Source organism: Acipenser ruthenus, chromosome 23 (genome assembly GCF_902713425.1).
Source record: "Acipenser ruthenus chromosome 23, fAciRut3.2 maternal haplotype, whole genome shotgun sequence".
Taxonomy (NCBI): domain Eukaryota; kingdom Metazoa; phylum Chordata; class Actinopteri; order Acipenseriformes; family Acipenseridae; genus Acipenser; species Acipenser ruthenus.
This window is the reverse complement of record NC_081211.1, coordinates 4,732,190-4,751,045: the sequence shown is the minus strand read 5'-3', so window position 1 is coordinate 4,751,045 and position 18,856 is coordinate 4,732,190. Positions and strand designations below refer to the sequence as shown.

At 35.5% G+C, this 18,856-nt stretch overlaps 2 protein-coding genes across 4 annotated transcripts; both read left to right on the top strand.

Annotated features, from left to right (window-relative positions):
- Positions 1–609: 609 nt before the first annotated feature.
- On the top strand, positions 610–5,496 carry LOC117413167 (dehydrodolichyl diphosphate synthase complex subunit DHDDS-like). Of its 3 annotated transcripts, none has more exons than XM_058997534.1 (9): positions 610–732; positions 1,171–1,253; positions 1,737–1,853; positions 2,510–2,652; positions 3,110–3,226; positions 3,402–3,503; positions 4,048–4,162; positions 4,370–4,477; positions 4,917–5,496. In XM_058997534.1, exons 2-9 carry the CDS (start codon positions 1,191–1,193, stop codon positions 5,166–5,168), a joined length of 1,017 nt encoding a protein of 338 aa, XP_058853517.1. In that variant the 5' UTR covers positions 610–732; positions 1,171–1,190; the 3' UTR covers positions 5,169–5,496. The 3 variants fall into 3 exon arrangements, with proteins under 3 accessions (XP_058853517.1, XP_058853519.1, XP_058853518.1); XM_058997536.1 differs by having other exon boundaries at positions 667–741; XM_058997535.1 differs by lacking the exon at positions 610–732 and adding an exon at positions 738–790.
- Positions 5,497–10,748: 5,252 nt separating this feature from the next.
- On the top strand, positions 10,749–15,088 carry LOC117413792 (non-histone chromosomal protein HMG-17-like). The gene is made up of 6 exons (XM_034908835.2): positions 10,749–10,904; positions 12,803–12,829; positions 13,146–13,175; positions 13,460–13,510; positions 13,952–14,032; positions 14,601–15,088. The coding sequence occupies exons 1-6, from the start codon at positions 10,890–10,892 to the stop codon at positions 14,634–14,636; spliced, it is 240 nt and encodes a 79-aa protein (XP_034764726.1). The 5' UTR covers positions 10,749–10,889; the 3' UTR covers positions 14,637–15,088.
- The last annotated feature ends 3,768 nt before the right edge of the window (positions 15,089–18,856 follow it).

Here is an 18,856-nt window from a genome sequence, read left to right as displayed (position 1 = left end):
CACTGAAACACACTTTTGATTCAGGCAGCTAGCCGCTGGCAGCGACACCTGTAGTGCCAGGCATTGGAAACAAGGCATTTTACTGAAGGCCTCAAGGTTCAAAACCAGTCTGTAAAAAATGTAATCTATGGCATTGTGATTTTGTCCTGATCTACAGTGAAGCTAGAATCCAGTCCTGTATATTCTATACACAATAAAGCTCATTAGAAGGCAATTGTGTTTTTCCATACTCAGACTGGTTGCTTGTAAATATCTTGACTATCCCTAAATAAATAACTGCCTTTCTTTAAAAACAGAAAAAAACATGTTTGTTGTTGTTGTTCTTGTTTTCCATTAATGTGATTTTCCTTGCGAACTGTAACAGCGGCTTTGGTGACTCAAATCAAACTCAATCAGACCAAAATATCCATTTGAATTGTGCATTGTGTTTCGGTGAATCACAAAAAACAAAAAAAATGCTGCATATGTAATATTTTGTTTAATGTATGATGCCATTGCTTACATTATTTGATTTCTCGATGTGTGCACCACAGTACTGTGTACTTAAGCAAAAGTCTGGTTTTTAACAATCTGTTCGATAGTGCCCTCTAGTGTTTATACCCATTTCCACAGGAACACCACAACCTTCCAGTTAACGTCGTGCGTCTAATGGGTCCTTTGGTACGTCAAACACAGTGAGGTCAAATTACGATGCACTGTGCGCTAAATGCGGAAGTGGACGTCATCATTAAGGTAAGCGATGTGAGTTGGAAGTGCCGTTGTTATGAATGCTGTAGATTTGGGAATACATGTAAGAAGTATATGATTGAGAGCGCTTTTAATTGCTGGACTAATGCACCAAGCTGTTTCGACAATAAAATAAAAACGGCACCGATATTGCATGAATGAACTCTAAATTTAAAGTGACAGTGCAGCAATGAAAATAGATTATAACTGCTATCTACCTTTTTTAAAATTCAAATTAGAATTGTTAAACGTGATTATATATATATAGAAATCTTCAAACAATTAGGATTACGGGGTTTTCTGTTCAAGCAGATGCTGTAAATTTGTTACAAGTATGCATGTGTATGAGATGTCTGGGGTAGCCCAGCAGCACCCCTACACATTCTCACTGTTTTCTAACAAACTGTTGCGCTAGGTATTAAAAGGGTTGTATTTTTGCTGTAGAGACACCAACAACACAGAAAATGTCCTGGATTCGTAAAGGGGAGCTGACTCTCATTGAGCGACTTTCTGCAAATATTTTAAAGGTAATCCTGTCTGATATTAAGAGAATGGTTTGATTAACATATATGGGTGCATTTAACATCATCCCTGCATGACATCATTCACCTGTTTTTAGGGGAGATAACCTGGGATGGGATGCAGTGCTGCTTAAAAAGGGTGAAATGTTTTCTGTACACATTGTGGTAATGTGCTTCTACCAAGAAGCTTTAAAAAGCGAGGGTGTTTGTGATGTATACAGTGAACCTGTTTGAGACTGATACAGGCTAAAGCTGATTGAAACAGGGTTGCAACTGAACAAGCATTTGTTGTCCAAATATGTACCCCAGTAACTGCACCAAAAATCTGTTTGGGAGTGTTATTTGTGTTCATATATGTAAATGTTTCTTCACAATATTAAACCTGATGAAAGAAAAAAATCTCAGCTTTGAAAGCAGTGATCCTTGTAACTACACGTGCTTGCTGTGGAGGGCTCTGGTGTGTTCATCGATCATACCCCTGTTCTCCAGGCTGGACCCATGCCGAAACATGTCGCCTTCATTATGGATGGAAACCGTCGATACGCCAGGAAACTGCACGTGGAGAGACAGCAGGGGCACACGCAGGGCTTTGACAAACTGGCAGAGGTACTGTTGTGTAATATGTTTGTGCTTCAGCCTCCCGTTGCTTAGCAGTTTGATAGAACACACCAGAGCTTGTTCCCTAGACATTGTGGCTAATCAAGCTTGTATAAAAACCTGGAATGGGTGACACTGCTATGCAATAGGATTCTTATTTCTATCACTTTTAACCCAGGTTTGAATGCATCATGTGTTTAATTCCATCATGCATCATGCAGCATTGGGGAGAACTGGCAACCCCACCCTGTTCACTGCTAAAGGCAGTGCTATTAGGCTCTCACCATTGACAAAAGTCACAATCAGAATATGTATGTATGTATTTCTTTCTATCAATCTCAACAGAGTTGTCAAAACAGAACTGTACATAACATTGAATCTAAAAAAGCAAACAAAAGTTAAAGAAAACTGTTGCACACTTTTTTTTTAATAAAGCACAGTGTCAAATGACACACATATGGGCCTAAAACTCTTTACAGTTTGGGAGGAGGGACAGTTGTTGATTGTCTTACCACAGTCATACTGCTTGCTTATTAAATACCTCTTCAAAAACTGTCAAAAGATGACCCCCCAAATGCAGTGTGTTTATACAGTTTTTCTGGTGATGTCTGATATTTATAGAGGACACAGTGTTAAAACATTGTTTCTCTTTTCTCATCTTGAAGACGCTACGTTGGTGTTTGAATCTGGAAATCAGGGAGGTCACGGTCTATGCCTTCAGTATTGAGAATTTCAAGCGTGCGAAGGACGAGGTAGATGGGCTGATGGAGCTGGCAAGGCAGAAATTCAGCAGGCTTCTGGACGAACAGTAAGAGCCTTCCATCAAATCACTGCTGGTGTATAAACTGCATTAAATACTAAGAAAGAAAAGGGTTGTATCAGCATGTCAATATCAGATCTGTACTACTCCACACACCTTGTTTTGCCCAGGACCCCTTTATTCAGTATCAGGTTTCTAAATTTCTGCACACACCTTTTGACCCTTTTATTTTTTGCATTGAGTAAATGTTTGTGATAATGGACCTGGGACTGCATAGTTCACAAGACAATTGTACTTTTTCTTTTTGTTATTTAAGGTCCCATTGTCATCCAGCAAAGAAACAACAGTAAAGGGCTTCTGAGGTATACGACAGATGTCTGAATTGTGTCGATGACAGTTGATATTGCACTAAGCACCATGGCTGTTTTGACACTTGATCAACACACGATGTTCTTGAGCTTGTCCTCCTTCGTTCAGTAATCTTTTTGTATTCTCTTCTGCCCAGAGAGGACCTGGAGAAACACGGGGTGTGTATCCGAGTGCTGGGAGACTTGACCCTCCTTCCCCTGGATATCCAGAAACTGATTGCACAAGCCGTGCTGGCAACCAAGAATCACAACAAGTAAGCCCGGCGTGCCAAATCCAAATCAAACAACAAGGTTTTGTATGTATATCCTTAGCAGGGATGTGCATGCCAATATGTATTGGATTTTCAAAAAGGATGCTAGTTTCAAGCCTATAGAAACTGCAAGGGCTTGTGCACGGTGTCTGACTGTGTTCCTCTCCTCCTCTTCCAGGTGCTTTCTGAATGTATGCTTTGCCTACACCTCCAGACATGAGATTACCAATGCAGTGAAGGAGGCGGCCTGGGGCGTAGAGCAAGGACTGATCAAGCCGAGGTATACTGAGGGGAGGTGCACTTGTTGGACCACCTGTACTATTGATTTCAATTTAGTGTCTTTCCTATGTGCTTCCTGTTGTGTGCACAATCAGTGTGTGGACAGTGTGGACATTTTGTTTTGTAACCTGCCCTGCAACTCTCAGCACAGCAAATTCTAGATGAAATATTTCCTAAGGAAAAAAAAAGAAAATAGAACAGAACATTTACAGTTTAAGTTGACAGCTACTTTTGACAATTGTTTTTGTAATTTTTTTTGTGTCATCTGCCCGATATTTAAGTTCAAGGGTTATTTTTTGGAACAGGAATGCAAAGGTTAAATAGATTGCTGACAATAGCTATTGAAGTCAAAAATAGCTACCAGTTGTTGTTAAGTAATGTGGCTGTATGACCTATGAATTCAAGGTTTGTGTAAAACCAGTGACACAACTTTTAAGTCTGCATTGTGATTGAAATAGTTTTCAGCTTGCATTGGTTATTACGGGGCGTTAATACATTATCAAACAACATGCTTGGTGATTAAGGAGTGTTCTGCTTTGTTTCAGTGATGTATCTGAGTTTCTGCTGGATGAGTGTCTCTACACCAGCAACTCCCCTGACCCTGATCTGCTAATCAGAACTTCTGGGGAAGTCCGACTCAGTGACTTCCTTCTCTGGCAGGTGAGAGATCTTGACTACCTTTTTGGATTTCCACCTGCCTTATCATTACAACACAGTGTGTGTGTGTGTGTGTGTAGGGGGTAGGGGGGAGGGGGGAGGGGGGAGGGGGGGTGGTGTTGACCCTTTAAAGCTAAATATTTTAGTCTCGAGTTCTGGCCCAATGCCTCATGATCTTCCTGTTGAATGTCTTTCATTTTCTCCCTCCAGACCACCTACTCGTGTTTAGTGTTTCAGTCCATCCTGTGGCCAGAGTATACTTTCTGGAACCTTTGTGAAGCTATCCTGCAATATCAACTGAACCACCACGCCCTACAGGTGATGCATTGGCAGTACTCTGTCAACCACGTGGCATTGGACTGCTTGCAACAAATCAAGATGCTGGGCATTTCCAAACCATTTTATGAAAGGGAATATAAACAGAAGTTACTATAGGATGGATAGATACTCAGGCTTAAGTGGTCCGTTTACAGAATTGTTGAACTCTAGTTGCACAGCTCAGATTAGGTTGTATTTGATAAACAAATCTGCTGTAAAATGCTTTGCAAACTTTCAAACTGCATGCAAATTGACGATTGATGACAGTACCTTGCATTTAAAATAGCAGTATGAAAGAAGTTCAACGTGTGAAGAGTCGAGTAATCTGATTGTCTAGTTTAAACTTCATAGTGTTTTATACATGCATAAACCACAGTATTTACTAGTGTTTTAATAAGGGCGGGACAAATGTAAATTTTTGTTTGCATTTCTTTTTCAGAAAGCCAGAGATCTACATGCAGAGGCCAGGGTCCTTCAGCAGCTGGAAGCAGATCGTTGTTGTGCAGCTGAACTGTTGCAACAGACTGGGCCGGGGAAGCCACTGGACTCACAGCTCAGACAGGAGGCTGTGCAGAAATACACTGCTGAGCGGGAGGGGAGAGTTCACAGCTTCCTAACCGTCCTGCAAGAGAAAAGAGACCGTTTCTTTACTGACTTAAACAAGGGCTCTATAGCATCTGCAAAGGCATAGCCCTGATTCAACGCAATTGAAATGTCCATTTTTATTTAACCAAGCAATTTGACCCCTATGGGGAATTTGAGACAAATGACTTACTTGGTTGTCACGATAGAAAACATTTAAAATGCTATAAATGTGTATATGTACATATTTTTTTTATGTGGAACTGGTTTTCATTTACCGGTCGAAGTAACGGTTGTGCTGCGTCAAAACGAATAATGTGCCCTTTCCGGTCCCAATTTCTATGAAAGCATGCATGCTGTCCTGTTAAAATGATTTTCATAAAATATTATTATTCTTCCTTCCTATTCAGATTAATTAATTTTTTTTTTTTTTTTGCCTCAAATCTTTAAATTCGAAGGCTGCACCAACACCTAGCAGCTGAGGCTTCTGTCTTGAGTTTGTCGTCTGCCCCTGTACATTTCTGTGAAGTACTGCTGTATTTGGATAACTTGCAGCTTTTTGGAAACCATCTTTTCATTTTTTCTTTTGTCATCCCTGTAAAATGTTGAGTGAAGAAGACATTGATTCACGCTTTAAACAATAAAAAAAAACCAATATAATTCTACAAGGTGGACTAAAAAGCATTTTGTGGACAAAGGTAACTGATTACCATGTTGAGCAGGTGTTTGTGTGTGTGTCCCCGAGTGACAAGCATATAGTGGAGTCCTGACTTTACTTTGAAGTCTTGGATTTCCTGTAGGCTGTTGAATGTTGTCTTAAGAGAAAGCAAAATGCTTGCTGAAGTGAACGTTTGTGTTGGAGTCTGTGTGAGGATTATAATTTAGCTGATATACATATTTCTATAGTGTACGTTAAAACGTACTTTGCGTTAGTGAAGCGTGTGTGGCATGTAACTTGATTTTTTTGGCAAGCCAGCAGACTCAGAAATAGAATCTGGTGTTACTGGGTGGGGGACATGGCAGCTTCTTCAGATTGTGCTCTTTGCCCTGCACTTATGCTTTAGGTTGCCTGTTCATTTTGCAAAGTCTCAATAAAATCGCACTATTGCGTTTTTTTGGTTATGTACACTTTCAGCTGCCAAGGTTTTTGTTTAATTTCACACTGATGCAATGCTTGCGAGCCATGCATTAATAATCTACACAATAGCAACTTTGCTTCATTGTAATGGAAGGTTTAGTAAATCCACTATGTGAAATGAAGGAATGATTTCATTTCATGATATTTAGCACCCACATATATTTCACTGTTTAGACGTACCGTGGAGTATCCTGCATTAGCTCAAACCCAACACTAGTCCTTGTCATCTGTTTTTCGAGTGATGTTGAATACATTTGTTAAGAAAGTGAATGTTATCCCAAACTTTTAGGAGTCATATTCCTGCAGCTTTCAAGTGCGTAAGTAAATTAATTCACTTTTTTTTTCATCACTTTTAAATGATTGCATTTTTTATATTGGTATATTTAAAATTAACAGAAGTGGTAATATGCAACAATTAAAATTGAAATATTGTCATGAGATTTAGTAAAAAAAAAAAAAAAAAAAAGGTTATTTGTTTTTTTGTATGTTAATTATCTGGATTAATTGGGTTTCAGCCATGGGTTTAGCCTTCTCCATTGTACTATTTTGACTGGAAAGCATACTGAAACGTTACCGTATATGGTGCTAATCAATTACATGATTGCTGTAAATGTAAGTTTTTTGGTGTTTTGCTGTTGATGCAAGCACATTACAAAATGTAAGTAATGTTGCTCCTATATAGAAAACAAGATTGACACTATACTGTATTGCAGTCAAATAGTATTCGGGGCAACATTGGGGAGGGTTCTATTGATGACCACACAATGTGGTAACAGGGTGGCAGTTTGGCTCGAGGTTGTGATGACGCATTTTCTGAACATAAAGTACAGTCAGTAGGCGTGTTGCAGTTGTGTGCTATCAAATAATGTATGTGTTTTAATTTTAATATGTATAGATTGTTTGTTTAAATTTTGTACAATTCAACATCATACAAAAAGATGGAATAACGCAAAAGTCAGTTTGCTAATTTATTATGGTGTTTGTATATATATATATATATATATATATATATATATATATATATATATATATATATATATATATATATATACAGTCTGCAACGTGCTTGTTTTGTCCATCAAGAAGTCCTTCGCAATAGTCACAATAGTTTCCTACAAATATCAGTACAACTAGAGAATATATTACTACATTCAATAACAGTGGTGATCCAAAAATATCCCATATTCAAAACTTGATAAAGAACAGCAACATGTGTCAGCGACAGCGTAATCCAGGCGGCCATGTCTGTCACGGCAAAAAACTGATTAATCCTACCGCCAGGCTACATTTCATATCTTGTAAGTTACCATAAATACTGCTCAGTCAAACGCGCTACCCACATTTGTTTTTTTAAAATAAGTATTACATTAATATATATATATATATATATATATATATATATATATGGGTCATTCTTCCAATAGGGTGCCTTTTGGACCTTGTGAAAAAAATGAAAATCAGTGTGTATTTGGGGAAATAAACATTTTTTATCATAAACAGAACATTTAAAATGAACCAAAAAAAACTTTTGCCACGCTTAACAACAGAAAATCTGTAAATTAAAAGCCATAAATTCCTGTTTAAACTATATTTTGCGTCAACTCTGTTACGGACACATAAGTAACTCTCTGAAAAAGTGTTTAAGCTGTATACATTTCAATTCAAACATTTTTAGACAAATACTATGTCCCTAAATGCAATTCTTGAAGCATAAAAAAATAATTATCAAAGAATTCCATTTTTAGTCTCAATAATATTACGGAATCTACAAATAGAACTTTTAAGCACTGACATTTTTACATAAAAGTGTCAGATACCAGCTTAATTTTCACAAAATATTTAGGATGGATCTTTTTCTTGCCTTTTGCTATTGGATAAATCAAGTTAGTTTACTACAAAGGACAAAATTAAATATTTTGGAGTAATATATTTGCAAGTAACATAGTTGACAACATAGTAACAGTATTGACAAAAGTAACATAATTGACAGGACAGTATGTGCAGTGGTTATTTTGTTTATTTTTAACAGGCTTTCACAGATACAGAAGTCACAAATGTCATTGTAATACAGTCCTAAAAATATTTGCATTTATAATTTGCAATAAACAGACTGTTGTCTTACATTAGTAACCGCTGATTTTTGGAAACTACGCCAAGATCTGTATAACTATGCAACTGCAACACAACAAGGTAAGTTTTTTGGGGAGGTTGTTTTTACTATGGAACTATAATGTTTTTAAATGTACATATTATCATTGTTGATGTAAAAATACAAACTTTATAATAACAGTACACAACAGCGCTGTAAGAATTCAATTTGAAAACATAACATTTTGATAGGACATAGGACATCGATGTATTTGGATTCTCCAATAGATACTTTCGATGAAGATTCTTCATGGTGTCAGTCAGAAATCTCTTCTGCATTTTTCTTTTGTTCTGAGTAATAGTTTGCTTCTTTCCTGTAGTAATTCGGCTCACGTCATCTCTGTCATAAAAGGAGGCCACATTTTAATCTCATCTGTGACTCTGCTTACTTTTCTTCTTACAAATGTGAAGGATTCATTTTCACTTGTCTGTTTGTTACTCTGCCTTTGCTTCTTTGAAAACCCAAATGAATCCTGAGCAAATTTCTGCAGTCGATATTTTTTCACTATTTTGCCAGTAACAATTTGATAGAATCTGCTTCTCTCTCTCTTTCCTGGAAGTGTGATACTTTAATTTTATGTCTTCGATCAAAGAATGATGGAAAAGAAGTGTTTTCCGAACTGCATCTTCTGCAGGAAAGCTCTTCAGCAACCTGTTTGTTTTAGCTCTAGGCGATTCACTTTTCTACAGCAAGCGTTGGTACCGCTTTTTATATTTTTCCAAAACTTTCTTTTGCTGTTTGAAAGAAACCTTTAGATCTTCCAATTCTTGAAGTATCTTTTTTCTCTTTTGAGATGTTGTTCTTCTTCGATTGCGTTGCCTATAAAAAAAAAGTATGATAAAAATAAATACATATTTTGTTCATAGATTAATGTATTTTTAAGCATACATTATGCCAACAATATATTAAATACATATGTAAAGCCAGTATGAATAATAATTTCAATTAAATTCAAAAATAGTATTTTAAAATCAAATACATGTAGGATGCATGCAGTTTCTCAATCTGTAGCCTAACTCTAACCTTGAAGGTCCTGGCTGATGGACCTCACCTGGGCTTTCTGGAGGTGTTGCCAAGGAGTCTATTGCTGCTTTCTTTTCCCTACACTTCTGCTGAGCTTTTCTCCAGTATTTCCTTTTGCTACGCTTCTCTCTTTCGCCAAGTTCTGACACTGACTTCACCTTCCCTGCTTCTTTCCTTGCTTTCCATGTCTGCTGTTCTTTTTTCAAATGCTCTTGTCTTTTTGATGGATCTCCATCACGGCGTGCACGATAGCGCCGTTGTTTTTCTGCAGCAGTAAGTGCCATTTAACTAAATCTACCTGTAAATAAACATATTTATGTTTTTAATCAATTTTAACCTTTAAATGTAATTAAATATAATTAAATTATGAGCAACAGCCACGTCATAGTAATTTCTTAAATCAACACTGTTACCTTAAGTCAACTATGTTACTCTAAACATGTAACAGGGTTGACCAGTAACAGGGTTGACTTACATAACAAAGTTTGCCCTTTATTTCCAATGTGGTAAAGCACATGGCTGCACATGGTGTGCTTCTGGTGAAGGCTTTATTGGAGTTAATTAAACTAATTATACATTTTTGAATATATATTTTTTTTCTACTTAACTTCGCATAACATAGTTGACATTTATAAAGTACCTTATGAACCCAGACAAAGTAGCTTTAAAAAAAATATATGAAAAACTGCTTAGACACATACCTGAAGTTGCTTCCTATGTCTTCCTCCTTTATTATGATGTCATATGCTGAAGATCATGTGACTTGTGGAATAATTCATTGTTCTGCAGGGGGGTTTATCTCCGGTAACAGGGTTGACAGTGGATTCAGGGACAGCACTAAATAGTTCAATTTATATTAATAAATATACATTGATTGTACAGATTTATAGTCGAAAAACAATGTACTAAGTTGTGTTTTGTAATACTGGTGAGATTTTTAAAATACATTAGGATTTAATTAATTATATTCTTAAAAAAGTTTGTAAAAAGATGAATAGGGACATTGGAGAATGCTGATTTTTCCTTTAAATATTGTTGCCTTTTTTACTTTAAATGCTATGTAGTGTGTTTTTACAAGTGGTTTTGTATAGGAATTACTTAATACTTTATGATGTATTAATTATTTTGAATATAATCAGTTATTTTAACAAAAATATGGCACAGGGACACAAAAGGCACCCTATTGGAAGAATGACCCATATATATATATATATATATATATATATATGTTTGCCGTGTTCTACAAAAACTGACACATAGCCCTGTTTTGCATATTTTCAAAATAATGAGCGGTGTCTCTTTAAATCCGATGTTACACCCCCTATCATGTGATGTAGTCTTTAGCCAATGTCTGTTTGCGAAATGTAAAATCAGGTTCAATCCGGTTTCCATCTTATATTTCTGTATAAAAAACTATAAAAGATACAACAACCATTATTTCACATTTACCCGCTTTACAGCAAGCGCATCTGCTCTAGTTTTCATTTTCTTGTCCAAGCTCCCTATAGAAACCGTTTACGATGCCCAAGAGAAAGGTGAGTATAGTTGTATATACTGTATGTTTCTGAGCGCATATATATATATATATATATATATATATATATATATATATATATATATATATATATATATATATATAGCGCCACTGTTAATATTTCTGTATAATATTGTTATCTTAACTCTTCATTAATATTGTTTGATATCTTTGGAAATATACATAAAAACTGCACATATAATTGCAATAGTTTTGCAAATATTGGTTGTTGTGTATATTCTTGTACCTACGCGTTATCTACATTTTAATCTTTTGTTGCCCTGGTTCGCGCGCTGTGACTTGGAAAATTTTAGGAACTGCGTATTTTAAATTTTATATTTAATTCGGAACAGGTCTTACTTTAAACCTTGTTATGTTGTTATAATGTAGTTAATGCGCGGGTTTTTACAGTGTTGGATGTGTACAATCTTCACACACAAATGCTTATTCTTACTTATTACAAGAAATACAAATACTTATAAGGTTGTGACTTTTTATTTTTATTTTACAATTGCTAAAATTTAATTAGCTGTATTTTTCAAGCCCCGAGGTGTCTTAAAAAGTTTAAAATCCATTTTGCCCTCTGCTTTTCCTGTTTGAAGCTTGTATGTCGCTGGCCGTTCAGTCCTTTTCAGCTGCCATCTTTGTTATTGTTGTTTCGATCTCAACCGTCTTTTTCGCACTGAAATAGGTTTTGGTGACTGTATTTTGTTGCGGATGAAATGTTTAAACAAGTGCGTTTTTAAAGGTAATAATAACAATAAAAGAGTAATAGTTACATTTTAGATTTAAGCGGGAAATATATTTTAATGTTTGTTACAGAAAAAACATGTTTGCTTTTGTCGTATGTTTTTGTTTAATTACGTGTGTGTGTTTTCAAATAAAGTAGTCGATTTAAAATTAATAAAATATGACGATGTTGTTTATTAAGAAAAGTGGGCGGTTTCCTCTTTACTCTACAAACATTCTATAACAAAAAATGCTATACATACTTTACAATTTTGCTAAAAAATTAAGCTTTAAAAATATATATATATATAATCGGCGACTTGTATTTAGATGTGTTCTGTTCAGTGTCGTTTTATTTCTGTTGTGTGTGTGCGCGCACTAACAGACCAGTAGGCGCGCAGCGCTCGAGCCTGTATTTGAATTTAAATATGGGCGGGAGAATTGCAACTGTCAAAGCAGCCGCCAAAAAGATGATGGGAGAGCCTTCGTTACCGAGAGCGCTCAAAATCGGATCATGTGATCAGTCGTTAATTTGTTAAAATAAATTCACCCTTAATTAAGGCGGGAAACAGTCTGGGGTTTATTACATTGACGATTCTCAATAAACCGGCCTTATTGTTACAACAATTTTTTATTCAAATACAGTACTGCGTTGTAAATCAGCTACAAGTTTGAGAGACAAAAGATTAAATTCCCATAAAACCCCATAGAATAAAGTCTTTGTGGTTAGAGTCAAACAATACACATGCTAAGAAAAAAAAAAAAAAAAAGCTTTAATATTTTAAGTTAAGATGTGCACCAGCGTGGCGTTTTACTAAGTATAATTATACGTAGATACTATTTAGTTTAAAATAAACTAAATCTCTTTTGAGATTAAAAACGGTAACATTTAACCTCTGTGGTTTGCAGAGATGGTGTTCTCAGACAGGAAATGCAGTCACACATTTGATGGTCTCTGACAGTATGGATACTTAAGTGCTTCTGTGACCAAGATAGCTTCTCTGAAAACGGGTGACTACAGATTTCCACCCTAAAAAAGGAATAGTGTTCTAGCATGTGCTTCTAAAATGTCCTACACCGGAATATATTGTGTCGCATTATTATTATTATTATTATTATTATTGTTATTGTTTTTATTCATGTTTGTAACAATTGTTTTTTGCATTTCAGGCAGAAACTACAAAGGCCAAGATAGAGGTTTGTGTTCCTGATTCTAAAGTTCCCTATGTATTTAATATAGACCCATTAATGCTTACTTTGCTCTATAATATTGTTGCATGGTGTTTAAATACATTTGAGTGGTTTATATGTTCAGAACATTCCTGTCTGCCATTGTCAAAAACGTATTTTCTAAGCACAGGTGGACTGTTAGATTATTTAGTTAGTTATAGATCTATCTCATATATATATATATATATATATATATATATATATATATATATAAATTTGTTACCTGAGCTGTTATTAAATGTAACTTTTACTGACTTTTTTTTAATCTATTTTTTTCATACAGCCAGAAAGGCGGTCTAAAAGGTTATCTGAAGTAAGTATTGCCCTCTTTGTATGTGTTCTTTTTGTAGTTGCTTTTACAAATTTTTATCTTTTTAAAACAACATCATTATACAGTGTAAATTTTGCACAAAATACAGAATGTGAAACTAATACAGTATTTACAAGTCAATTTTAAGTGCTTTTATTTTTTTTACATCTGTCTAACCCTAAAACATACCGGTAATATAATTATTTATTTTCCTTGTAAATCTGCTGACAGTTGCATTACACATTTACATTGATATATATTTTAAAAATGAGTTTGTTTGTTTTCAGAAACCATCCGCTCCTAAACCTGAACCAAAAGTAAAAAAGGCTGCACCCAAGGTATGGTACAGGATATTTAAAAAAAATAAAAAAAAGTCTGCTTAAATGTAATCTTTTAGTTTTTGACTAATGCTGTACACTCTTGGTGATCCAGCAACCATGGTTAAGGTGGGTGGGAAATATAAGAGTGATAGTTGCATGGCTAAAAAGTGTTAATTGAATTGGACCCTGATTACAAACCCTGCATGAGCCTAGCTAATCCCTATGCTGTCTGAATGTGTTCTCCAGGCTGTCTCCCAGCAAAGTTTAAAGCAAACATTAGGAAGTAACCTGTTAAAAACAGACGTTGTTACATCATGATAGCTAGTCATTGGGTTGTATTGGGCAAGGGGGAAGAGTACTTATCCTGGATAGATTTTAGGATATGCATAAAAACAGTGCAAACAAAGTTAATAAATGCTTGGTTAGTTTAATTTCCTTTTAAAATGTTTCCCCGAACAGAAGACGGGTAAAGTTGCAAAGAAGAGCAAGGCTGAAGCTGGAAACAACCCTGCTGAGAATGGTGATGCCAAATCAGACCAGGTGTGTATTCATATTAACTCAATTTAAACACTGAAGTTGTTTCTCTTTTTTGTACCATCAACATAAATTATTAAAAAAAAAAAAAAAAAATTACAACCATTAGTTATACAGTTAAATGAGAAGTGTGAGTGCCTTAATGTGCCATCTGATAGGCCAGAAAAACCTTACAACCAAAAAAAGAAATCCAAGTAGAGATTGAATCAGGAGGCTAACCCCTACATTCTTGTCAACTATTAGTTGATTATTAGCAAGCAATATTCATGAAAGCTAACTTTTAAGCTTACTTCTGCCACGCTTTTGAGGAGTTCATATGTAGGTCACAATATCCTGGTATATACAGTGTTTATTTAGAAATTGTACAGCCATGAACCTTCAAGCAATTGAAAGCCAAGATTACTACAGAGGACAAGTTGAATTGAACAGTCGGTCATGTTTCCTGATATTTAATCCCTGTTTTTTTATTTATATATATATAGATATACATATATAGATAGATAGATAGATAGATAGATATACACTACATTGTTTATTTTTTACTTGTATTAAATGTCGTTTGTCTCCTTTTCAGGCACAGAAGAATGATGCTTCTGGTGATGCCAAGTAAACTGCGTGTGAACTTTTGATAATTCTATGTACTCTCTGTGGCTGTACAGATTGAAATAACTTTTTTTATCAAGTTTTATAAAAAAAAAAAAAAAAAGATTTGCTGTTAGTTCCATTGTTAGCCTTCACTTTTGTTTTGAAACATTATTATTTTGTAGAGTTTTTCATTAGCTTAAAACATCTAGTTTTTTTTTTTTTTTCTTTTCTTCTATGCCATTGGAAAATCATTTCCGTCCGGACCATGTTAAAATACGATTGTTCCCTTTTTATTAAAGTTTAAAAAAAACTGTGGAATGTTATCATATATATCTCTATTTTTTTTTTTTTACATTAAGGCAGCTAAACTATTAACTTTTTATATAGGTAGATGTTTTGGGGTACCCTTTTTATTGTGTATTTATTTTTCACAGATTTTTGTAAAACAAATACCGATGAATAAAATAAAGAAATAAGGCCCTTGTAAAATTAATACTTGAATGAAGGTAATCTAGTAAAGTCAGGATAGGCTAAAATGTTCAGCCTTAATAACATTTTAAATTGTGACTTTCCCGCCTTTTAAAGATGTAATACACTGATTTGCTTTTGGGATGCTTAAAAAAAAAATTTGAAACTTCGAGTCATGTTCTTCTGAAATTTAAGGAGTTTGCATTAATAAAAAAATATGTTTGGCTTGAACATCTGGAATTCAAGCATTTGTTGATGGACTTTGTGTCCCACATAATTGGTAGCGTTTGGCTGCTTAAACACCTGCAACGTTTACAAGAAAAAGTGCATTACTTTTGCTGTTCCCATGTTGTCCATATCACAGCATTATATTTTTAAACGTATAGAAAATCAAAACTATTGGGCATATATATTTTATTATATATATAAATACTGTGATATGGACAACACGGAAAACTGCAAAAAAAAAAGTAAAATGTTTCTTGTAAACGCTGCAGGGGTTCTGTAACACTTATATGTTGCAAGTGTAGAGTGTTTAGGCCCACAAATCTTGGCTTAGAAACAGATTTGATTAAATACTTAGATTTTTGCTGCACTGTGTTACTCCAGAGTGTTCTACCCTTTAATCCCCACATTTTGGAGACGCTGCTCATAATGGATTTGTTTGCATCGGTTTCCAATCATGGTCTGCAGAACCAGCTGTCTTTATTTATATACAGTAATGTAAAGGCTGGTTCATATTTGTATTGTACGGCCACTGCTCATGGCGATTTCTTGTCTAATCTGGCAACCACTGGGAAACATACATTTTTTGCAGCTGTTGCTGGTTGTCTCCTTGTAGTGGCATAGTATAGGTGAACCAGTCTTCAGGCTAATTTATTTCACATTCAGTATTTTAGCATTTAATTTGTCCATATACACAAGTTACATATCCATTTTATTTATAAAACCTTAACAGCTTCTCATGGATTTTCACCAGAAGAAAACTTTGAGGTCTTTAATTATGGTTGAGTTAGTCCAAACAAATATATCACATCTCTTTGTCTATCATCTCTGGACTGATATGACTACTATTTCACCCATCAGTGATTGGTGATGAATGTTAAAAACTTTAGCACAGTGATGTGGTCCCAACCACAATTTTGAGAACCATGAGGTTAGATAATTGAATGGAATCTTAGCCCGGATTTGAAATCGGTCCAGTAGGGGCACAGCCATGCTTTTATAGGCACGGATCAATATCATCTTTTTGCAATGAAGGTATGCCAGTTCTTTCAAGTACCATATCAGGTGCTACTAGATCTAACATCACATGTTCAAGTGCATGCAAAGATTTTTAACTTAAATAAAACTCCCAGTCACACGTTTGTGTCTATCCCCCACATAATGACCCATATATTAGTTTATAAAAGTCCTACCTCTGATTGGTTGGGCTAGTGGAGACTGGTATATTTTAATGAGCTGTATATATCCACCTTACAAAATACAGTAAACGAGGATCCCTAATAGAGCTGGTTTGGTTGTTAAAGGGTGGTGGTATTCTGCTGTTTATATCTTTAAAAAAAACGGTTTAGAACTGCTTGGGCATTTGCTACGAAGTCATATGCCCCATGTTTAATTGAGGACATTGAGTATACTTACAGTACTAATAATGACACCTGAAAGCTGTCTTGGTGAAGTTGCATGGCCATTTAATATGGGATGGTATTCTTTCATGATACTGCAATGGGCAAACATCCCAAACTGACAACAGTAGTGAAATGGGCATAGCAGCCACCATTGCCATTTATTAGAGCATTTAAAGAACTCACTATTAAGCCATGAAGATGTGGCTTTTATGTTTCTCTACCAATTATTACCCCCCAGTGATGACTCCTAGTTTGACCAGTCAAGGGCATAGCCAGGAAGGGAAGTATTATGAAAATACCATAGTGCAGGGCTATATATCTGACAAAGAACCCAGGAATATTATTTGATCTTTATTTAGATGTTTTAGATAGTTTAATATAACAATATCAAATCCACGTCGATGGTCTTAAAGTCTAAGAGCATAAGTGCTGAGTTCACCAGAGCGCCTTGCTATCAAGCCATAGCAAGCCCCTGAACGTATCCGTTTCTGTGTACAGCTGCAATACCAGGCATGGTGGGGTCTGCTGATGACAAGAAAATAGTGATCAACATACATTGGCTTCCTGAAAAAAAAAAAAGTACTGTAAAGCTATACATGTTTGCGATCCTTTTATTATGCGCTTTTCGCGTATGAAAAAAAAAAAACGCAAACATTTTTAGCACAAAATAAAATTCCACTAACAATACATACTTCTTATGTTGCAACAGGTCGCTAACATTTCTGGAGCAAAATAGGTTTTATGGCTGTGATTCTCCAAACATTTTGGTCGCAAATATTGATGTATTTACAGTATTGCTTATAACTTTCTTACTGGCCGTAGCCCCTGATTATTTCATACTTGATTACCGCTTTTGTTCCTAGTAGTTTTTTGGTCGTATACCGCTCCAATGTAGCCTACCCTCTGAATGGCATCGTATAGTGGTGGCGCTTCAGCCGTTACACTTTAGGCTGTGGGACAGTCGCGATGCAGGACCAGTTCACATCCTTAAATCTAGATTCAAGATTGGACTGGACTTTCTGCTCTGCGGGGGTTTGTATGTAAACACCATGAGATGATTTTACATCAAAGGCACCTTACAAGAACACATGGTATTGTTAAGGACAGTTTAGTGTAACATGATCGGGTCAGTTAAATCTGCCTTAACGTGTTTGTGAATACAGTGTAGCTTTCAATGACATTGAAACCAGGTCAACTATATTATTATTATTATTTGTTTATTTAGCAGACGCCTTTATCCAAGGCAACTTACAGAGACTAGGGTGTGTGAACTATGCATCAGCTGCAGAGTCACTTACAACTACGTCTCACCCGAAAGACGGAGCACAAGGAGGTGAAGTGACTTGCTCAGGGTCACACAATGAGTCAGTGGCTGAGGTGGGATTTGAATCGGGGACCTCCTGGTTACAAGTCCTTTTCTTTAACCTCTGGACCACACAGCCTCCTATAACTATAACCTCTAATAGTAGTCAGAGCTTTTACCTTCTACCTAAAATAATAAAAAATGTAATTCTTAGTCTTCCTGAACAATGAACAGCTATGGCCAAAAGTTTTGCATCACCCTACAGAATTAACTACTTTTGCTTCATAAAGTGGAACGAAACCTGCTGAATAATGTTACGTTTACAGTTTAAATGACATCGTTTTGTAGTTTTCCAGATACAGTATGTGACATTTCAAAATCTAACACGAAATACTGTGCTACTATTATGGCTTGCGATATCGTTGTATAGTTTCCTATTATTTTAAATAAAATATATAAATTATATTGATATATTTTTTTAAATTGTTTTTATTATTATTATATCTAGCTTAAATATTAAAATTCTAGCTGTTGCAAAACTTTTGGCCATAGCTGTACAGCTATTTTAGTTAATAACTGTGATACATATTTTCATCGCTTGGGGGCGCTGCAGGAGCATTGTTATATGGTATGATTGAACGAAGCAAGCAGTTTGGTAACAAGTTTTCGCACAGTGTGTCTGATCCACAACCTCACAAGAAAGAGAAAAAGATTGAATCCTTCGCTGGCATTTTGCTTTCATTCCAGTCTTGTGAGGTCATTTCTGGATAGATTTTAGAATTGAATATAGATTATTTTGCAAAACGCATTTATTTAGCAAAGTACGCCACCAATTACTTCCAGTCT

Excerpts from the sequence above, each read along its gene's own strand:
- LOC117413167 (XM_058997534.1), top strand. The coding sequence starts at position 1,191 with ATGTCCTGGATTCGTAAAGGGGAGCTGACTCTCATTGAGCGACTTTCT. Across the intron at positions 2,653-3,109 it reads AGCAGGCTTCTGGACGAACA|AGAGGACCTGGAGAAACACG; the intron begins GTAAGAGCCTTC and ends TCTTCTGCCCAG. Across the intron at positions 3,227-3,401 it reads GCAACCAAGAATCACAACAA|GTGCTTTCTGAATGTATGCT; the intron begins GTAAGCCCGGCG and ends CTCCTCTTCCAG.
- LOC117413792 (XM_034908835.2), top strand. Across the intron at positions 12,830-13,145 it reads CTACAAAGGCCAAGATAGAG|CCAGAAAGGCGGTCTAAAAG; the intron begins GTTTGTGTTCCT and ends TTTTTCATACAG. Across the intron at positions 13,511-13,951 it reads TAAAAAAGGCTGCACCCAAG|AAGACGGGTAAAGTTGCAAA; the intron begins GTATGGTACAGG and ends TTCCCCGAACAG.